Genomic DNA, 21811 nt, shown 5'->3' with positions numbered 1-21811 from the left:
TGTGTCCTCTTAGAAACCTCGGGAGCTTTCCCATCCCTCCTGAAAGCTGTTTTGAAAGGATTTCTCAACAGTTAACCCTGCAAATGAAATTATGATTCAAATAATCTTGGGAATGAATAATTCATTGTAATAATTGAAAAAGAAATTTCAGCAAGAAGCATTTTACTATTACAAAGGCAAACAATGATTTTTTTTTCAAATAGGTATATTCTCCAGCAAAGTCTTTTTCATCTGGCTGCCATACCCCAATTATGTATAATGTGAAACAAAAATACACTTCCTTGTGTGACAGCCCCATAAATGAAAAAAAAAAAAAAGCAGCTTTCTTTTGCAACAGCCATCTTCAATGCTAATGAGCAAGAAAGGAAAGGGGATTAAGTGACATTTAATTCATATTCACCTCCTTCCTGAGAACAAAGAAAGCAGCCACAGTCAGCTGGTCAAAATGTCCAGAGCCTGAACCAGGGATTGCCAGCTAGTTAGGAGGGACTGGGAGGAGGGAGGCATAAAAAGGAATGTTTTCCTCTAGATCCGTGCTGCTAAGAGATGGTGTAGGCTAAGCACATGGCTTGCAGCCAGCACAGGCATCAGATGCTGCAATGATAAAAGCCTGGTTAATAATATTTAGCACTGACAAAGAGCTTTCAAGGGAAAGACAGACTTTTGTCCTGGGAAGGATGGAACCAGAGTCACCTGTTAGCCCATTTTCTCTCTTTCAGGAGAACGTACAGTGTCGTGAGTTTCTCTGCGCTTTCAAATGCCGAGCGTGATAGGGACGGGGCAAAACACAGGTTTCTAAAGACAAAAAGAGCTGGTAGTCTGATTGCTTGTGAAATGCAGATTCTAATTTTGGGAAGACTTAATGCTAGCTGTGTGGTGATGGACCAAAAAAAAAAAAAAAAGCAAGCTCACCTGTTTGGTATGTGGGAAAAGAGGCAAACTCTATCCACCCCAAATGAGGAGAGCAATGCATTTACCTGTATCTTTCCCCGGTTGCACTGTTCACCGTGACAGGCTGTGGATGGTCCGATGCTACCGTCGTGCTTGCATCATGACAATGACATTTATAAATGGAGGTCCACGAGCCACAGGCATGGAGTGACTGGCTCAAGGTCAACTCCAGCCTGCGGCGGGAACGGGAACAACACCGAGGTCAGCCCGGTCCCATGGCCGAGCTCTGAGCCCGGCCCGGAGCCGGCGGTGGTGGACAGCCCCCGGCAGGGGTTTGCCTGAGGGGACAAGGGCAGGACTCCCGGGGGGAGAGGTGGGCGAAAGAAGGGCGGCGGCGGTGCCGCCCTTTGGACCAGCTGTTGCGAAGCTCCTGGCCGGCGGGCTGATCCCCCAGCGGCTTCCCCTCGGGGGTCTCCCCCGAAAAGCCGGCGCCCCTGGGCTGGGGCTGCCGCGTCCTCCGCGGCGGGGGGAGAGGTGGGGCGAGCATCCCCCCTTGGCGGGTGCGCGCATCCGTCTGTAGCTGAGCGTGTCGGCGCTGGCGCGGCGTGCCTGTCTGTGTCTGTCTGTCTCCGTGCGGGTGCCTGCGTGTGTCTGCGTGTGCCCCTCTCCCCGTGTGTGACACCGTGCGTGTGTGCTCGCACACCTCCCTCTCCCGCTCTCTCCCGCGTGTCTCCGTGTCTGTGTGTCCCTGTGTGTGCGCGGGGAGCGCAGCGCGGAGCCGGGCGCGGCAGCAGCAGCAGCGGCGCGGTGCTCCGCGCTCCGCGGCCGGAGGAGGAGCCGCGCCGGGAGCCCCGCGGAGCCGCCGGGCGAGCGCGGCCGCACCGAGGCGCAACAGGCGGATGGCTGCGGGCGGCGGGCGCTGAAGGCGAGCGGGGCGAGGCGGAGGGGCAGGGAAGGGCAGGCGAGGAAGAGCAGCGCCGGGCAGAGCGGGCGGGATGCGGGCGGAGGAGCCGCTGGCGCTGGCGGCCCCGCGGGCGGGCGGCGAGGCGGAGGCGGAGGCGCCGGGCGAGGAGCGGAGCGGCGGCAGCTGCTGCAGCAGCGAGCGCCTGGTGATCAACATCTCGGGGCTGCGCTTCGAGACGCAGCTGCGGACCCTCTCCATCTTCCCCGACACGCTGCTGGGCGACCCCAGCCGCCGGGTGCGATACTTCGACCCGCTCCGCAACGAGTACTTCTTCGACCGCAACCGGCCCAGCTTCGACGCCATCCTCTACTACTACCAGTCCGGGGGTCGGCTGCGCCGGCCGGTCCATGTGCCCCTCGACATCTTCCTGGAGGAGATCCGCTTCTACCAGCTGGGCCAGGAGGCTATCGAGACATTCCGGGAGGACGAGGGCTTCATCCCAGAGGAGGAGAAGCCCCTGCCCCAGCACCACTTCCAGCGCCAGGTCTGGCTGCTCTTTGAGTACCCCGAGAGCTCCGGGCCAGCCCGGGCCATCGCCATCGTCTCCGTGCTGGTCATCCTCATCTCCATCGTCATTTTCTGCCTGGAAACCCTGCCTGAATTCCGCCAGGAGCCCAAGGGACCCCAGCCTGGCTTCGGGGAGGCTGTGCCTCTCGGCGATGAGGCGCTGCTGCTGCCGCCGCTGCCACCGCCGAGCGGGACTCCCCCGCCCCTGCACCCCGGCGCCGGCTCCGGCCCGTTCTTCACAGACCCCTTCTTCCTCATCGAGACCCTGTGCATCATCTGGTTCTCCTTTGAGCTCCTCGTGCGCTTCTTCGCCTGCCCCAGCAAGCCGGAGTTCTCCCGCAACATCATGAACATCATCGACATCGTGGCCATCATCCCCTACTTCATCACCCTGGGCACCGAGCTGGCCCAGCAGCAGCAGCAGAAGCAGCAGCCCGGGAGCAGCAGCAACAATGGGGGCCAGCAGCAAGCCATGTCCCTGGCCATCCTCAGAGTCATCCGCCTGGTCAGAGTCTTCAGGATCTTCAAGCTCTCCAGGCACTCCAAGGGGCTGCAGATCCTAGGGAAGACTCTCCAGGCCAGCATGAGGGAGCTGGGCCTCCTCATCTTCTTCCTCTTCATCGGGGTGATCCTCTTCTCCAGCGCTGTCTACTTTGCAGAGACTGATGATCCTGACTCACTGTTCACCAGCATCCCTGATGCTTTCTGGTGGGCAGTGGTGTCCATGACCACTGTGGGCTATGGGGACATGTATCCAATGACCATCGGTGGCAAGATTGTGGGCTCCTTGTGTGCCATCGCGGGTGTGCTCACCATTGCCCTCCCTGTCCCTGTCATCGTGTCCAACTTCAACTACTTCTACCACCGAGAGACTGACCATGAGGAGCAGTGCCAGTACACCCACGTCACCTGTGGCCAGCAACAGTCACCCTTCTCTGAGCCCAAGAAGGGGGACAGTAATCAGTCTCTCAGCAAATCTGACTTCCTGGAAGCAGAAGACCTGGAGTCCATGAAATATTCCAACTTCATTCCTCCCAATAACCAGGGATATAAAGAGAAGAAAATGCTGACAGAGGTGTGATGGGTTTTGTTGTCCTGGGTCCAGACACAGAGCTTCAAGCTGCTGTTACAGTTGTCTTCCTACAAGCAGCTGGATCTATTCAGCATTTACATGCCAGACTGTGGATTGTGATACCGTAAACAGAATGATTGTGATAATGGGCTCTTCTGGCCTGATTTGCTGTTTCTCATTACTGTGTGCAGCCAGAAATGTTCTTGCTTTATTCCGTGGAGTGCTAGCTGTCATCCCCACTCCCTTGTGCATTTCTTTCTCTGCTTTTGATGACTGCTTTAATCCAACATTTGCTCCGAAACCGTCTTGTAACTCCACTAGCAGAGAAGTCCTTGCCACTACTTCAGCAGAGGCATTCAGCAGAGTAAACAGTTAAAGCAGCTACAAACATCTGGCTTGAGCCATGCTCTCAGTCCCTGTGCCAGCACAGTGCCCTTGGCTGTGGAATCAGTCACGCCTGCCATGCCATTGCCTTTGAATAATGGAAACGCTGCAGCCAGGATCACAGGGTGCTCTGCAGCTGTAGGGGAAAGCCGGCAAGCAGATACCTGCCTTCTTTTCATGGCATGCTAAAAGATCCTCCTGGTTTGTGTTTCAAAAAAAAAAAAAAAAAAGAAAAAAGGTGCATAAATCTAAAAGCTCTTTGCTATTTGTGACCATACATCATGTATCAAAAACAGGCTTAAAGCAGTCAACAGGCTTGGTGAAGATTCTCTGTGTTTTGAGCTTATCTCAGCCTTATTTATGCCAGTGCCCTGATGTTAATTGGCTTTTATAGTACTAACACTAACTTAATCTTCATAGTGGTAAGTGCCTTCTGATGCAAGGCATGTTTGAGTAAATTCATTTGTTATCTGCAGCGTTCATCTTCACACAATAGTGGTTAATGAGATGTGCTTTGTGCTTCAGATACCCAGCTCTATATTCAGGCATGGGAGAGCAGTTGACTCCGCTGCTTTTTTTGATTGAGCATTTGTGTAGCTGAGGGAAGTTTGCATGTTGGCATTTTGTTGATGTGGCAGGAAAATCCCAACCACAGAGAGCTCTGCACCTGTGCTGTGTGAGGATCTTGCTGCTTTAGCAAGTCAGAGGCATAAAATGCTCTAGGGTGAATATGTCAACATTTGAAACTGAGACTGGCACAGATACAAACTTCCCTAAGCCATTTGCACAAAGCCAGCAGCATCCTCCAGACCCTTTGAATGAGAGGAGAAACAGCAAGCCCTGAAGAGATGCTCTTGCTGTATTGCTGGCCTAGCCAGTTCCTGGTATTTCATCGATAGGAGTGACAGCAGTGTTTTTCTACTTGGTTTTATGAGAGCAGTTTGTGCCAGCCATGCAAAATATGCATAGCTTGGCCTGCAGTGCCGGGTTTGTCAAGGGACCAGAGATTTCTATCCTCAAATACATGTTTTGCTTCCCAGATAATTTCATTAGTTTCAGTCAGCTCTGCCGTACACCTAACTTTAAAAATGTTTCAAGCTCTGCCAGCAGGTGAGAAAGAAAAATGTATGCTTTCAGATTCCACTGGCAGATTTTCCTGCAAGAAAAAGTCCTTGTTTGAATTCTAAGTGTTTGTTCTGCATTCACATATCTGCATGTGTACGAAAGCAAAGGCAGCCATTAATGCCTTGCATCACACTGTATGAGATACATATTGGAATGTACTACATATTGCATGGGGCACGTGTAATACATAAACCAAACGTAATGCCAGGATGCAAAAATACAGAGAATATATTTTGTATCTATATTGTGCTTTCCAGCCATAAGACTAAGAATGCTAAAGGCATATAATAGCATCATAGAATGACCTGGGTTGGAAGGGACCTTAAAGGTCATCTCTTTCCAAAGGACACTTTCCACTAGACCAGGTTGCTCAGAGCCCTATCATTTAATATAGTCAAAACTGGCTATAGAACTGGTTGTGAGGTGGGATCTGTTTGCATCTTCATTACTCTGCCTGTTTTCAGTTGTTTTGAGATATGACTCCATGCCTAGAGTGCTTTTATTGTGGTCTCTCTCCATCCTGGCCCTGCTCATATGATAGAAGTTATTTGTGTAAATCCTAACTACTCAATTTCTCCAGAGTCCTGTTGCCTTCTCAAATGTTTATAGTGTGCAGGGATTTCCCTTGGGGTCAGCACACAACCGTTATATTAAAACCTCTGCTCTCTCTCTTACTGAAATCAGTAGGAAAATTCCACTTCTCTCCAGTCTGGGAGACACAAGTTTGATGTGGTGAGGACTCATAGCTCAGAGGGGTTTGCCTGAATAAAGCCCAATTTATCTTTGCTTCATGTGACTGAGACAAAGGTTCGTGAAGGTCTGAGCCTTGGGGACCATTCTGCATTCCTTGACACCTGTAATCAGCTGTTGGGTAAATTGTCCTGGTGAATAAGTGGGACTGAGGGGCATGGTGCCACCTCTGTTGCTTTTGTGTAAAAGTTGTCCAGTTCTTAGTGTGTCTTAGTCTTGGTGGTGTTCTTAGTTGTGTTTGGGGTCACCTTAATGAAATCTTTACTGTGAGGCCGAGATTCAAATTTTGTATTGCTTAAAACTAGCAAAAGATGCTGCTATTTAAGAGGGATGTTTCGAGGCTGCTGCTCTCTCCCAGCAGAATGCCCATGTTTGGGGATATTTTATGCCTGAGTCTATCAGCTGGTAAAAGTTCCCCCAAAGTAAGATATAAAAAACTCAGGTTGAACACAAGTTCAGGAGGAGTCATGAGACATGCTGAGCCTACGTCAGAAAATTCCTGTGCTCGTTTCTCCCCCTGGGCCTGGCCCTGTTGGCCCTGCCAGGCAGGAGTCCTCCCTGCCCAGAACAGGTTGTTCTCCTGACCAGCATGACAGACAGCTGGACACGGAGACTCTAGCAAGAAAAAACGATCACTGGTAGCACAGTCCCAGCATGTCTTACACAGATCCTCTTGGAAAGAGGTGTTCTGCCCTTGGGTGGGATCCAGCAGTGAGTTTCCAGGTGGAGTCCAGCAGGGAGTTTCCAGTGGGTATTGGATTCTCCCATCCACAGATCGCCCCCAAGGTGTAAAGGTATTTTGTAGTGAGCAAGGCAGCTCTGTGCAGTTTTTGTGAGCCACTTTTGTCAGTTCTGAAAAGGGCACATGAAAATGTGTAAAGCAGGAGTGGAGTTTGCTCCCTGGGTTTTCTGTGTTGGCTCTAAGAGAAATACAGATCACCAACAGAAGCATGGAAACTATAACCTTGGGACTCATCTGGGACATGTAAATCCTTCTCAAAGCACCTCCTGAAAAGCAGTGAAGTCCCAGAGTCATCAGTAATGCTATATGCTACAGAACTTGTGGAATCTGACCTTTTTTAAGGAGCCTTCAGATTTTTTTTTCACGTGACTGAAATGACACAGTGGCACCCATTGACTTTACCAGAGGTCTCATACCACCAAATCACAGAGATGCTTTCAAAAACCTTACCTCAAGTTCTCAGCCCTTAGCACTCCCCCCACCTGCTCAAAATGCAAATCTATTTCCTTCTGAAGGTAAAGCACATCCCTGTGAAGCCAAGTAGGCACCTCCAGGGACTTGTTTCCATAACAACCTCCCGGACTGTTTCTCTCTCTGTGCTGTGATTGTGGCTACAAGCAAAAGCATTTGTTGGACATTTTGTGTTCAGATATCAGCACCTTATCTTTACAGATGTTTTCTTTGCCTACTGGAGCTGATCCCATCACCTTATATCATGTACAGCTGCCCTGTCCAACTTCAGGTGGGCAGTTTCCAGACTTTGAAAGCAGGGAGAGCAAACCTGGAGATGGGAAGAGATTTTATTTGTTCATCTACACAGAGTTGGAGAGTGTATGAAATACAATCTGAGCACTCAGCTAGGGAGCTGAGGGACAACTGGTCTGATGTAGAGTCATCTGGGTGTCTGGTGATAAGGAATACAGGCTAAAGCATTACTTTAAAGATCCAGAAATTCCTCTTGCAGCAATCTCATTAGGAAATAGTTTTGGAGTGGAAGAGACTATTGCTCCTTCCAGATCCCCTGGCTAGTTTGTTACAGTTGGTTCCCCTGATCATTTTCCCTCAGGATGTTTTTCACCAGAGCAGGACAGGGAAGAAATCATTTCCTTGGAGGTAGGGTAAGAAGGAAGGAAGGAAGAATTTTACTGAGGACACCATTTTTTTAATCCACACAAAGGTCTGGAAGCATGAAAGGCATGAAGACCTGTTCTGTGGTGTTTTACTGTTGGACTCTTGCTCTTAACTCCGAGATGAAATTCCTGTTCTGCTCTTTGTTGGAAAACATTGGAATTTGGGATTTTTGAGTAATTTTCTGTTTGGGCCTTTTGATCCAGCTTTTGTGGATAAAAATTCACTGCTACAGCAGATGTGGGGGTGAAGGTGACTGAACTTGGTCTTCTCTCCTGCTCCCTATGGGATAAAGAGGAGTGAGTGTCAAGAAAATTCAGGACAGCAAGAGACAGGGTAAGGACTGAAGTGTCTTCCACACAGTGATGGAAAGAGCAGCATCAACCCTAAAAGCAAAGGAACAAACAGATCCATCATCTGCTGCTATTGCAAAAATAGGTAAGGTTTCTTTCTGTTCTGGGAAATTAACAACTAAGAGTTTCTTGAAATTAATGAGGAAGGATTTCCTAATTAAGATTTGCAACCTAAAGGGAGAATCTGGTTATAGGTGAAGAAAGAAAGATAATTATAAACTACGGAAATGTAGTATGAGCCAAATCCTCACCATCTGCTGATTCAAGCTTGCAAAACTCCTTTTCGTACAACTGCCTTGGATTATATTGGGCTTCAACTTCAATCTTCTGTATCAAATTCAAGCTCATGTACTGTTTGTTAAACTGCTTCTTTTTGTTTGTTCTTTTCTTGAGGTCCTGTTTACAGCAGGGAAAGATCTGCAGATTACAGCAGGAGTCAACTGCAGCTTTCCCAAAAGCTCTCACCTGACTCGAGTCCAAGTAAGTCCTACCAAACTTGGCAGAGCTAAGTTAAATTTAACTTTAAGTTTATATTGACAGAAATTAAGAGTAGCAGCATTTTATGGATTTTTTTCCTCACTGGTGGAAAGATGTGGATAGATTAATGGGGCATTGGAAGATACTGCCCTCCTTGGCAGCCCTGTGAGCATAAGATATCTCTGTTGGTGCTGCTGTAACCAAGAGCACAGCCTTGAGCCCTTCATCATTGCTCTTTGAAGCTTGCTCTAGAGGCAGATCCCTCCTGAAGAGATTTGCAGCCATGTTATCAGCAGGTTCACAGGAGAATGCCTGAATTGCAGGCACCTGCTTTAGGCATAAGGAGGGGAGCAGGTGTTGGCAGGATGAAAAGACTTAATCCCCTGATGAAAGAAACCAGGGGATGCTGCGTGTCCTTAGCTGCCACCAAAGACAGTGCCTGAGGAAACTCCCTGCCAGTTTCAAGGAGCTCTTGCTCAGGCTGGGGTCCTACAAGACCATACCCAGGGAGATAAATCCAGAAAAATATTTTTGGGGAAAGCAGACAGGGACTATGCTAATTAACAGTACAGCATTAACAGTGCAGCTGTTAGTTCATGTTAATTCCATGTGCTTTTCCCTCTTTGAGTCGGTATTCCCTTCCTCCAGGGAAGTCTGTCTGGGGCTTGTTGTCTGGCACAAGGAGTTTGAATGTCATAACATGGCTTTACATTTTGGGAAACTCATAGCTGAGGTCAGTGTGGCTTTTACTGTCCTACAACATTCACTGATGAACCTTCACCACTGGACATATCCAGGCTGTCTGTAGTGCCAGTTAATAAGAGGGGGCCCAAGAAATAATTGAGCTTTGCTGTGTAGAACTTCTTCTTAGTGAAAGGAAAGAAAGGATTTGCAGGAGGGAAAGTGCTCATCAATTTCTGTGGTCACCATAAATACTGAAGCTGTGTTGACTACTTGGAGATGAGAATTAGGGGAAACTTTTGTGTTCACACAAAGAAAATTCAGCAAGTCCTTCTTTGGCTTCATTTTTACTAAATTAATATAAATACATTTATTCAGTGGTATAAAATTTTGGAACACCCTTAGTCCAAAAGTGGCATAAGTCACAAATTTATCAATTTAATTACCTAATCTAGCCATTGTCTGTTTAACAGAATGAGGGCCCTCAATTCTGCTCTCTACCCAAGATTAGATAAAGGTTTCCATAGGATTGTGGATGGTATGACTCCGGATTTAAATGAGTGTGAGAGAAGAATCAGGCTCAAAGAAGAGGGCTGTAAGTGCACATGATTAGGCTGGATCTCTTTAGGGTGCTGTAGGTGCACTTTGGTCCATTCACCTAAAAGGTTGTATGCAATTTTACACCAACAAAAGTTCTAGCTGTTAGAGTACATATTGGTTTATTCTCTTACATTCTCTGGAGGGAAATTAAATGGTATTTTACAAGAAAACTGGAACATTACCATCCCTTCTTGCTGCTCCTTGATGCATCTGTTGTTTTCAATTAGCTTGATGGCATCCATTTTCAGAAAGCAGATGCTGCCCTCTTTTACACTGGTTCAATTCTGGAATAACTCCACTGACGTCAGTGAAGTGACTCCAAATTTATCCCCGGCAAAAGCAGAATTGGACCACAGTCTCTTTGTCTGCCTCTCTGCTCTGGAGCTCTGGGGAAGGTGTGCCACTGCCACAACATAAGGTGAGGGTGAGTGCCTGTCTGCTGTGCTGTGCTTGGCATTTTTGTGTCCTTGACACCCCCACTCATGTGCCTGGCTGTAGCAGAAGTCAGGCTGGCCTGGGGCATGCATGGCCAACAAATTCCTGGTGCTGAATGTAGCACTTTCTGGCTCTGGATTCCTGACCACTCTTCATCTTAGCTTCCTTTTGCCTGGATATGTTTTCCAAGGAGACAGAGCTTTTTAAGCTGAAGAAATGTAGTTGCAATTCTTAAGTAATAGAACAACAGAAGGGTGGCAGAGGTAGATGTGGAGACAAGCTCTGCGCCTCCTACATTTTTTTTGCTGATAGGGCTATGTGAAAATCATTGCAGTCCTGGTAGGTTGGCTTTACATCTGCTGGTTTCAAAGTCTCCATTTACAGGGACTACTAGGTTGGAAAAAATGGGACTTAACCTGCTATAACTTTTCTGATGTCAGTCCTGCCTTCCCTGAAACTGGACAGAAAGCTTTGTGTAAAATCACCAGTTTGCTGTAAGAGAAAATACCACTGGAGATGGGACAGATGAGGGTGAGTAGAAGGAATAGTTGTGGAATCATGGAATGGCCAGGGTTAGAAGGGATATTAAAGACCATCTCATTCCAACCCCCTGCCATGGGCACGGACACCTTGATTGCTCAGAGCTCTATCCATAGAGCTCTCTCCCAGAGCTCTATCTCTTCACCTTTCCTGTGGGTTCCCTTCAGGCACTGGAAGGCCACAAGGAGGTCACCCCAAAGCCTTCTCTTCTCCAGGCTGAACAATTCCAAATTCCCTCAGCCTTTCCTCCCAGCAGAGCTGCTCCATCCCTCTGATCCCCTTGGTGTCCCTGCTCTGGCCTGGCTCCAGCAGCTGATTTTTTTTTAAACTGGGCCACCATAGTGGCCCAGTTTAAAAAAAAATCAAGGTGCAAGTCTTGGAAAATCTCAGGACAAGCATGTTCAGTAACACCTGGAAAAATCTTAATTCTGCAAGGCCTCATCTGCAATGCTGCGTGACCTAAATTTGGTAAAGACAGGATGCATAGAAGAACAGCAAGAATGATCAGGTGGATGGAATGTGCTTTGCTAGTGGAAGCTGGAAGAGTATGACTTCTCTAGGCCAGCAAAAGACTGACAAGACCTGTAGTTAGGAAATAACTGGGGGCAAAATAATCAAAAAAAGGAAAAAATATGAGAAATTGTAAGATCTTCCCACATTTCTTTTGTCTCCAGATAATTTGCCATACTGCATGTTTACCTACAAAACACCAAATCTTGGTGATTTTACTACTAAATACTTGGGTTTTGTGGGAAGAAGGGAGAGGTAGGAGTGGAATTGTGAGTCTTGGGAAGTTTTTTTTCTCAGTGGGACTGAGGAGAGAAAAGGAAGTCCAAGAGTGCAGTAGAATGGTTCAGAGGATACCATCCCTCTAGGAGCTGGTCTGGAAGCAAAAGGGCAAATTCACACCCTTTAAAGATACCCCACCAAACTCTGTTCGCTGCTCTTCCCCTCAGCGTGGAATGGCTGCTCACCATATCCAGTCCTTTCTCCCTATCCAGAGCTCTCCAGCTTTTTGCTGACCTTCCTTCTTTCTGGAATCTGTGGTCATTCCTCACTCCCATGAGCTCCCTGGAATCATTGGAACGGTGCATTGCATCTAATGTTGGGAAAAGCCTTGAACACCTCTGCTGCAGCTCAGTTAGATTATCTGATTTGAGCAACGTGCCCTGGTGGAAGGCATTCCAGCCCCTCTGGCATGAGTGTTGGAATGAGGTGACCTTTGAGGTCATTTCCAACCCAAATCAGTCTGTGAATCTGTGGTTCGTCGCAGAAATAAGCAGTGATGCATGGTCTTCAACAGAAGACCATGCTCACAGAAGACCATGCTCACAGAATCATTAAGGTCAGAAAATACCTCCAAGATCATCAAGTCTAGCCTTCAGTGGAATATCAAAATGCCCAGAAAACGATATAATGAAGTGCTACATCCACTCATTCTTTGAATAGGTCCAGGGCTGGTGACTCCAGTCAGTCTGTTCTAATGATTAACTGCTCTTTCAGTAAAATTTTTTTTCCTAGTCCAGTCCTGTCCCTTGTTCCCCTGGAGAAGAGGCTGACCCCCACCTGACCACACCCTCCTGTCAGGGAGTTGTGGCAAGCAGCATTGTTGGGTAGCTGGTCAGAGCAGTTGATCCCAATGACCACTCTGACCTGAAGAGATGAGCAGAATAATTTCCTATTGCACGCACTGTTCTGACACAGAACAAAATTTCACATTTCCACTCTTACCTCTCTCACCTCTCTCAAATCACAGAATTCACAGAATGACTAGGTTGGAAGAGACCTTAAAGATCATCGAGTCCAACCTATGCCCTAACATCTCAAGTAAACCATGGCACCGAGTGTCACATCCAGTCTTTTTTCAAACACATCCAGGAATGGTGACTCCACCACCTCCCTGGGTGGCCATTCCAGAACTTTATCACTCTTTCCATGAAAAACTTTTTCCTAATATCCAACCTGTATTTCCCTTGGCACAGCCTGTGTCCTCTGGTTCTGTCAGTTGCTGCCTGGAGAAAGAGACCAACCCCACCTGACTACATGCACCTTTCAGGTGGATGTAGAGATTGATAAGGTCACCCGAGTCTCCTTTTCTCTCGGCTAAACAACCACAGCTTCCTCAGTCGTTCCTCACAGGGCTTGTGTTCCAAGCCCCTCATCAGCCTCGTTGCCCTCCTCTGAATGCGTGCAAGTGTCTCAACGTCCTTCCCAAACTGAGGGGCCAGAATTGTTTCCCCTTGTGGAGGTGAAACTCCTCTTAAGCTCAGGAGGCAGACAAAATATTGACTGAGGTGGGAGCTTCATCTATTCAGCTAACTCTATGTCACAGAAGTGCCAGGAAGGAACTGTCCTTAGACTTTGTCCTTGAGCTTTCCTGCTTGTTGATGCTCTTTGTTCACTTCAGTGAGGAAACCATTGTCTTGTGATTTCCATCTCTATTTTGGCCAACCAGTTCTGCTCTTTAGCTTTTCTCCTGTGAGTAGTAAGATGGTGAAGGGCCTGGATGGGAAGCCACATGAGAAGCAGCTGAGGGCACTTGGTCTGTTCAGCTGGAGAAGAGCAGACTGAGGCCAGAGCTCACAGCAGTTCTGCAGCTTCCTCACAAGGGGAAGAGGAGGGGCAGGCCCTGATCTCTGCTCTCTGTGACCAGGGACAGGACCCAGGGAACAGATGGAGCTGTATCAGGGAAGGGTTAGGTTGTTTAGGAAATTTTCTTCCCCCAGAGAGTGCTGGGGCACTGAATAGGCTCCCCAGGGAGTGGTCATGGCCCCAAGGCTGCCAGAGCTCCAGGAACAGGATGGGATTGTTGGGGTGTCCTGGGCAGGACCAGGAGTTGGACTTGATGATCCTTGTAGGTCCCTTCCAACTCAGGCTGTTCTATAATTCTGTGATTCAATGAGGAAAAAAAGAAAAGCCAGGCAATGGAAATGTTATGAATATCCATGCACATCACAAAAGCCTATGAATGTGGACACCACTTGTGCTCTATCCGTGGCACTGGCAGGATGGTGCACACAAATCTGATGGTCCTTAAGATATCTTAAGGACCTGTCCCAAGCACTTGGTATCATTTGAGTCATGGCAACAAGACATATTAGAAAGGAGTTGTAAGAAATATAGAGTAAGCCAAGGAGTTTGATTTGAAACATTAACACAGTTGTGCATTTATTTCTGATCTCCATTTACTCACAGAATTATGGAACAGCCCGAGCTGGAAGGAACCCTTAGCAGTGTGTTGTTCTCAGGCTCTGAATTATTCTCATATTTTAGCGTGTCAGAAATAGCACTGTCTGGCACATTCCTTTGAGAACTGTAGACTATGGCCTTTCGTGCTTATGACAAAGCAATTGATCTTTGTAGCCTGTCATTGGAAATGATTTTCAAAAATGTTTTGGAGAGTAGTCACTGCCGCATTAGTCTCGTATTTGATGATCTTCTAGTTTTCATCTGTAGACTGCAAACATTTCTCTTGATGTATTTTCAAAAGGTGCCCCTTCCTCAAAATCAGCAATATTTGTGTGAGAAGTATAATTTCAGTTTATTTTGGTACCCTTTACAAAAGGCATGTTTGAAAAATTTTGTAACATGCATGATCTCTTTCTTAATATTCTAAATATTTCTTGCCTTATTTTTTCTTAAGAAAATAGATGCAAACAAGGCAAAATACAAAATGTGGCCCTGTTTTGGTTTTTGCTTAGTTGGTTTTTGTTTGGTTGGTTTGGTTTTGGGATTTTTCTTAATTTGTTTGGTTTTTTTTTTTTTTTTTTTTTCTAACTTTGATTTGGAATGAAATATATAACATGCATTTGAGGTTTGTGTTGTTTTTTTTTTTTTTTTTCTTTTGGGAGGGAGGGGATTATCCTTGATTTAGGGGAGTTTATTTTTAAAAAATTCCTTTTTTTAAGCAGTATAGTGGTAGGCGTTGCTTGTTTCTGTTCATTACCAGTGTAGCTCCAGTGTCAGCTCCAATACTTTCTTTAATTCATCTATGTGATACTCAAATGCTCCAGAAGAGATGGAATGACAGGCCAAAGCTCATTGGTAATTACAGCACATATTCCCAGTGACAGAAGGGATGTTCCAGTGCTTTGGCTATGGCTGAGCCAAGCCAGTTGTTCTTTTCTGCAGCTGCAACACCTGCCCAGTTGAGAAAGGTTTTTGATGAGACCAAACTGCTTTTCCAGTGCTGTCTGACTTGCTAGAACATGTCATTCTGAATTGTGAGCTCCTCCTCTTCCCACTCAGCTGGTCAGCTTTTAGGATCTTTTTACTCTGAGATTATGTGATAAGAAAAAAAATATTTAAAACTACAAAAACTTGTTATTAAAATTTTCTGGGTGAATTGAGAATGGAAGGAAAAGGTGCTATCTGCAGAGGACTGTGGCTGCTCTCTTACTTTTATCTTGGCTCTTTAAAAACCAAACCTGTGCAGATTTGTGAGCTGCCACTAACACTTAGCTAAGGGGATTTCAGAGGAGATGAGTTGGAAGTTCCTTGCACAGTAACCACTAATCAGCATCCCCATAGAAAATGTCTGAATACATATTGATCGAGCCAGCTGCAGCTGAGAGGGATTCTGGAGGCTGATGCAGCTTTCCTCTCCATCCTCCATCCCCAATCATGTAAACTGTGTAGAAAAACCACCCACTGGTACTTCTGGCCCTGGTATTTCTGCTTGTTATAATTGCACCAAAAGGTTGTGTGGGTTTTTTGATAGTTCACGTATTGCTTAGGATGGAAGGCGATTTAAATACTGGGCTTGGAGTCAAGGGGAGAGTCCCCAGTTCTGTCACGTGGCCTTTGGATGTCCCTCACATCTCAGTGCCTCAGCAATAAGATGGGACAGTATAAAGCCATTGGTTTCCTTTTTTTCCCTAAACCTTTTAGACATGGAGATCTTTCTGAGTATTCCTCATCTCCCTGACACCTGGATAATGTCAGGCACAGGTTGAGACCTCTCCTCCCTCAGGACACTGTGTTGTGCTGCTGTCACAACAGCAGTGACAAACAGATGGGCAGCGAGGATGAAAAAAACCACAGGAAAATGTTTGTCCCTGTTCATGGGACTCATGGAATACCCAAATGCTGACAAGTCCTGCTGTTACCTGGCTCTGTGTTTGGCTTGGCTGATCTGATCCCTGTTTTCCAGGCTCAGGCACAAAACACTCAGAGCAGACCCCTCATTTGTGACTCTCCCTTCCCTTGCAGGCTGCCTGATAATTAAAAGTGTGCAAAAATATTTCTGTCTGACAAAGCCTAGAGCTGACTTAACTGCAAAGTAAATTGAAAGCTCTTGGAATGCTCGCTCCATGGAGATAAGAGGCTGACATCACTTTTCACAGTTAATTCGGAAGAAGGGAATTGAAACAAGTTCTTCTCTTCTACTCCCTGAGTTTCCCTCAGGGACCAAGGTGTTAAAACAGCAGAAGAAAAATATGCTGCAGGTGGAAGGAGTTCACTATCTCTTTCAGAGATTTGTGTCAGCTCTCCAAGCATGAAGGACTGGCACTGAGCAGTCAAATCTGCACTTCAAATCTGGCAAGACTGGGGGTTTTTTGCAGATATTCACTGGCATTGTTAGGAACTAATCCTCCTAAAGGATTTGGTAGTTTTTTTTCTTTATGGTATTTCAGAGGGATGTGAGGATATGTAGAATAGCAATTGTAGCTCTTCATTGTTTATATTTAGTCATATATTGGTGATTCGGAAACAAGCATATGTAAAAAGGCCCAGATGAATCCTCTTGGAAATTTCTTTCTGTCCTATAGCACATTTAGGTGCTGGAGACTTACAAGGAATGCATGAGTCTTACAAAAACTGTATGTTTTTGGAGAGGGAGTCATGCCATGTCTTTGTGCCCACCATATGCGTGAAGAATTTTTTTTTGATGGCTGAAATGTTTTAACAGCCCTGCTGATACAGAGACTTAATTTCAGGCAAATGGAGCCAAATTCTCAGTTGGTGTTCATACATCAGCACATTTTTCTTCTGATGCCAACTAGGCAGCATGGTACAGGGTGCCTTAGAAGCCTTTTTAGGAGGTTTTGGGGTCTACTTACTGTATCTTTGGGAAGCAATACCTGTTTATCTTAAAAATTCAGTGTTTTGAAGTGTAACTAAAATTCCCATTTGAATGTTTTTTGAATTCTGACTGTCAGATGTGCCACAGCACCATGCCAGTCTGTGGACATACTGATGCTCACAGGCACATTCTGGGTCAGGATCTGGGATGGATCTAACATTTAATTTTTCCCATACCTCAGTTCCTCTGACTCTGGAAGTAATTTTTCTCTTCTCAGCCTGCAGTTGGGTGGAAATCAGTGGTAAAGTTCTAGGTACACTCATTTGTCTTCAGATAATGCAAATGGCCATTTTTTTCCTACAGGGAACCACAAGCAGATGGTGCAAGACAGGCCTGGGAAATTAGAGTCATAGAATTACAGAGTGGCTTGGGTTGGAAGGGACCTTAAAGATGATCTCATTCCAGTGCCCCCGCCATGGGCCGAGACACCTTCCACTAGACCACTATGGTCAGAGCCCCATCTAGCCTGGCCTTGGAAATTTCCAGGGATGGGGATTGAACCTAGATGTGCAGCTGGGGCAGCTGCTTACTCTGAGATCTTCAAGGAGCTTCTCTGATCTGTTCCTGATTTCACATGGTTGTAAATTCTGTAAAGGGTATTGTTGTTTTCACAGCTGGAAACAGGATAAATGGGATGTTGACCCTCTTTACGTGTTTCAGTAATGTTGCTGCCATTGATAATGTTATTTTAGGAAGAAGTCCTTCCCTGTAAGGGTAGTGAGGCCCTGGCACAAGGTTGCTCAGAGCAGCTGTGGCTGCTCCATCCCTGGTAGTGCCCAAGGCCAGGTTGGATGGGGTTCTAAGTAACCTGGAATAGTGGAAGGTGTCCCTGCCCATGGCAGGGTTTGGAATCAAATGATCTTTAGGATCCCTTCCAATGCAGGCCATTCTGTGATTCTCTGACTATTTCCCTGTGCCACTACATCCCTTTCTGTGCTTTCTGTCAATAATTAGAAACCTCACTACTGTGTCTTCAGGTAATTGTAGTGGGAGTATAAATACTTAACTAAGCAGCCAGGCACTCAGGAGATACCATAAATTCACACTTCTGGAACTTTGATAGAAGGTGGCATTTAAAAAAATGCCTAAACACACCACAGCCATTGTGAATTTTTTTCTAGTGACTTTAGTGAAACAGAATTGAACAATAGCAAGTGCATTTGAAAATCCTGCCTTTTGCTCCAAGCAGCAGCTCAAGGAGTGATCCTGCCCCTCTGCCCAGCTCTGTGAGGCACATCTGGAGAGCTGTTGTTCTGGGCTCCTCAGGACAGCAGGGACATGGAGCTCCTGGAGCGGGGCCAGCGGAGGCTGCAGAGATGATTTAGGGCCTGGAGCATCTCTGGCAGGGAAAGGCTGAGGGAGCTGGGGCTGTCCAGCCTCCAGAGGAGCCCCAGCTGAGAGGGGCCCTCAGCCCTGGGTGTCCCTGTCTGCAGGGAGGGCTCTGAGCAGGCCCAGGCTCTGCTCCGGGGGCCCAGCGATGGCAGCAGAGGAATGGGCAGGGACTGATCCCAGGAGGTTCCACCTGGACAGGAGGCAGAACTTCTTCCCTGGGCAGACTGAGTCTCCTACACAGGGGACATGAACTTACTAATTGTATTCCCGTTGCTTGCTTTGATCGCAGGGGAACCTTGGAGACCCTTGGGATGAGGTGAGAGGTAAGGAGTGGAGATAACTGTGGCCACTGCCACAATCATGTCAGGAATTTCCTTGTTCCTAAGCCCCTTTTTCACATTTGTCAGCAGCAGCTGCCATCCTGTCCTCCGAGGGCTGGACTGGCAGCAGGACCATGGCTGTTTTCCTGTCCCCAGCAGGCTGTTGTCCTTAGCAATGCTGTCTTTGACTCTGCTGCAGAGGGATATTCCAGACCTTGTGGCTGAGTATATAAAGTTGGGGAAAAAGAAGGAAGAGAAAGGTATGTTCAGTATTTGTTTTGGTGGTATTTTTTGTGTTGGTTTCCTGGGGATATTTCTAAAAGGCATTTAAAACAGCAGTGAAGAGAAGAGAGATGAGGATTTAATGAGGGCTAGCAATGAGGTTAAAGCTGATAAGGAAGGTTGGATTCAAGTTGGTTGGTTCATCTTCTCAGCCACTTTAAGCTGAAAACATTGACCTTTGTGGTCCTTTCAAAAAATTTTAATAAGGGCAAGCATATCTTGTTGATTTTTAATTTAAAGTCATTAACTCTGCAATTGTCCCAGAATATTGCTCTTGAAGGGATACTTTGTGACCCGAGGGAAAAATCTAAGCACTGTGTTATAGGCTCCTCCAGCACTGACAAGAAGACTTTGAAATCTGCACAGCCCAAATTTTAATGTCTGTGGTTTGGCTGCATCTTTGACCTATAAATGGGAAAGGACTGGGAAACTGTGTGAGTGCTGTACCAATTGAACAGGAGCTCATGTGCCAGGTGTGTCCATGCTTGTGAAGGTGTGGGGGATGTCAGTGCTGGAAAGCTGTAGGCTCCCCAAACTGCAAAGTTTTTGCAGTGATCTGAAGTAAAATGCAAATGGTGGTGTGGATAATAGCAAGATTGCAAAGTGAATTTGGTTTTGTACAGTACTTTGAAGTGTTTGGAAGCAATAGCTGATCATAGAATCAGAGAGTAATCGAGGTTGAGAAAGATCCCCAAGATCATCAAGTCCAGCTGTCTGATCCCTACTTTGTCCCCAGACCATGGCACTGAGTGCCACGTCCAGTCGTTCCCTGAACACCTCCAGGGACGGAGACTCTACTCTCCCCCTGGACAGCCCCTTCCAATGCCTGACCACCCCTTCCATGAAGAAATTTGTACTGTGTCCAACCTCAACCTCCCCTGGCACAGCTTGAGGCCACTTCTTCTCATCTTGTTCCTTGTTCCCTGGGAGCAAGCAAAGAGCCTGATCGCCCCCTGGCTGTCCCCTCCTGCCAGGGAGTTGTGGAGAGCCAGAAGGTCCCCGCTCCAAGCCTCCTTTTCTGCAGGCTGAGCCACTCCAGCTCCCTCAGGTGCTCCTCACAGGACTGGCTCTCCAGACCCTTCCTTGCTATTAATTGATCTCAGGGTTTACTGAATACAGTTTCTCAGCAGCAAAAAACCCCCTAGTTTTTCTGGAGGGTTGGTGTGTAGCTTCCAATAGAGCCTTTTCTGGGGGGAAGATCACTGATGTTTAGTCCAGCAAAATGCCCACAGAAAGAGAGGTGATCTTTCTGGGCAAAGGCATAGGAGATTCTATGGAGTTCTACTGAATTCCGAAAAGCCTGAAAATTCAAAGGAAATTTGAATTGCAGTGGGAAAAATCTGACTGGGAAAAATACTGACTGTTGCTGTCAGGAAGCGTCCCTGAGAGCTCTGGAGGAGTTTGTGGAGTGTCGCAGTGCCATCCTGTGGGCCAGGGAGGTATGAGACAAGGGACACCTTGTGCTTCCTCACTCCCCACCAGCAGGATACAGGAGAGAATGGCAAGGGTAAAGCTTGGAAAGGCCCTGGGTTGGGATAACGGCAGTTTTATAGGGAAAGGAAGAGCAGTGCATGCAAGCAAAGCAAGGAATTAATTTTCTGCTTGCCATGGGCAGGCAGGTGCTCAGCCATCCCCAGGAGAGCAGGGCCCCATCAAACCTAAGGGTGACATGGGAAGACAAATGCCATCACCCTGAACATCCATCCCTTTCCATCTTCTTCCCCCATGTGATACACAATGATGATGATGATGCCATAAGGTCTGGAATGTCATTTGGGGTCACCTGTCCTAGCTGTGTCTCCTGCCACACACCCCCAGCCCCCTTGCCAGTGTGGCAGTAGGAAAACCAGTTTGGTCTGTGTCAGCACAACCAAAACCATCCCTGTACTATCAACCCCAGTACAAACCCAAAACATAGCCCCTGGGGAGGAAATTAACTGTACCCCAGCCAAAACCAGCCCAGCCATGAAGGCTCTGCTCACATAAGCAGCACTGTCTGCCTCAGCATTTATTAATCCATTTCCTTTTATGTAAAGAAATTCAAGATTTTCTGTGTTTTTTGTCTCCAAAGTTAGCTTTGAAGGAGATGCTTTGGTGGCAGCTGAGGACAAGCACTTAGGCTTGGGTCAGATTTAGGGAATGGATGTGGGACTTGCCACATGGTGCATTTTCTGGAACAAGTCAGTGTAGTCTTTGTATAATGTCACTAAACTAAACAATGTCCTTTCAATGTCAGAATTAAACACAACATCTTCTGGAAAGTCAGGATTCCTCAAGGGAGTCCTAGATGGTTCCCAGGGAGAGAAGTGTGAGCTGCATAAGGCCAGAACTGTGTGGGGTTAAACTGGGGGTTTAATTTGAGGAAGAATGGTGCAGTGTTGGGAATTTCCTTGAATATTTTGATTTGCTCAGTTAAGTTAAATAAGCAATCTCACACGAGGCTGTGCTGGATCTTTCCACTTAGTTATGCCAGCTGATTTGATGTGTCCTTTGCAACAGAGAAACACTAGAAGGAGTTCATCCTCTTGTTAGGAACAGAGCTGCTTACTTCACAATCCTGCTGCTCTTTTCTGCTTCTCTGCTTTGAGATGGGCACTATAAATACCTTAGGTCTGGTCTGTTTAATCACCTCTCCCTTATCTCTGCACAGTGGGATAGCCTGGCTGCCACAGGGGTCTGTCCTAATGAAAATGAGTAAAATTTGCTTTACTGGACTTACATCCACTTGAAGTAACTTTCCCCACATTTTTGCCATACCCAGGGGACATTCAAAGCCTGAAATTATTCTCAGTTAACTCACTAAAAGTTGCTTCTGACTGTAGATCTTCTTACTTGCTGAATGTACGGTCTGAATGGGATTGCATCTCTCACCACTGAGGGGGATTCCAAGACCTTGCATGGTAGCAGGAGGCAGCAGTTTGGTTTTAAACATGAGTGTTATTCCATGTTTTCAATTCATAAATGTAGAAGGTGTCTGAAGTGGGGTTGAAAAGTTGCCCAGGTGAATTTAGATCCCATTCCAGAGCATAGTCCAATTTTTCACATCTCTGGTCTGAGAAAACTTCACTGAGAAGTATTGAGCTATTTATTACGAATTGAGGCAGCAGTATCAGGCTCTCAAAATTTAGGACAATAAAGGATAG

The 21811-nt window shown here is 46.7% G+C and overlaps 1 protein-coding gene across 6 annotated transcripts in view; it reads left to right on the top strand.

Moving 5' to 3' along the window:
* Nucleotides 1-979: 979 nt before the first annotated feature.
* The window catches only part of LOC135300760 (potassium voltage-gated channel subfamily A member 6-like), a 26526-nt gene continuing 5694 nt past the window's right edge, over nt 980-21811 (top strand). Inside the window, exons 1-3 of one of the 6 annotated variants that reach the window (XM_064420553.1) lie at nt 980-8001; nt 8323-8396; nt 9923-10092. In XM_064420553.1, the coding sequence (XP_064276623.1) occupies nt 1887-3443 (1557 nt within the window). In that variant the 5' untranslated portion in view covers nt 980-1886 and the 3' untranslated portion in view covers nt 3444-8001; nt 8323-8396; nt 9923-10092. Of the gene's footprint in view, nt 8002-8309; nt 8397-9901; nt 10093-21811 lie in introns of all 6 variants that reach the window. The other 5 variants (XM_064420552.1, XM_064420551.1, XM_064420549.1 and 2 more) reach the window with 5 other exon arrangements.

The sequence above is a fragment of the Passer domesticus genome, chromosome 5, assembly GCF_036417665.1.
Source record: "Passer domesticus isolate bPasDom1 chromosome 5, bPasDom1.hap1, whole genome shotgun sequence".
Taxonomy (NCBI): domain Eukaryota; kingdom Metazoa; phylum Chordata; class Aves; order Passeriformes; family Passeridae; genus Passer; species Passer domesticus.
This window is presented reverse-complemented; position numbering and strand designations above follow the sequence as displayed.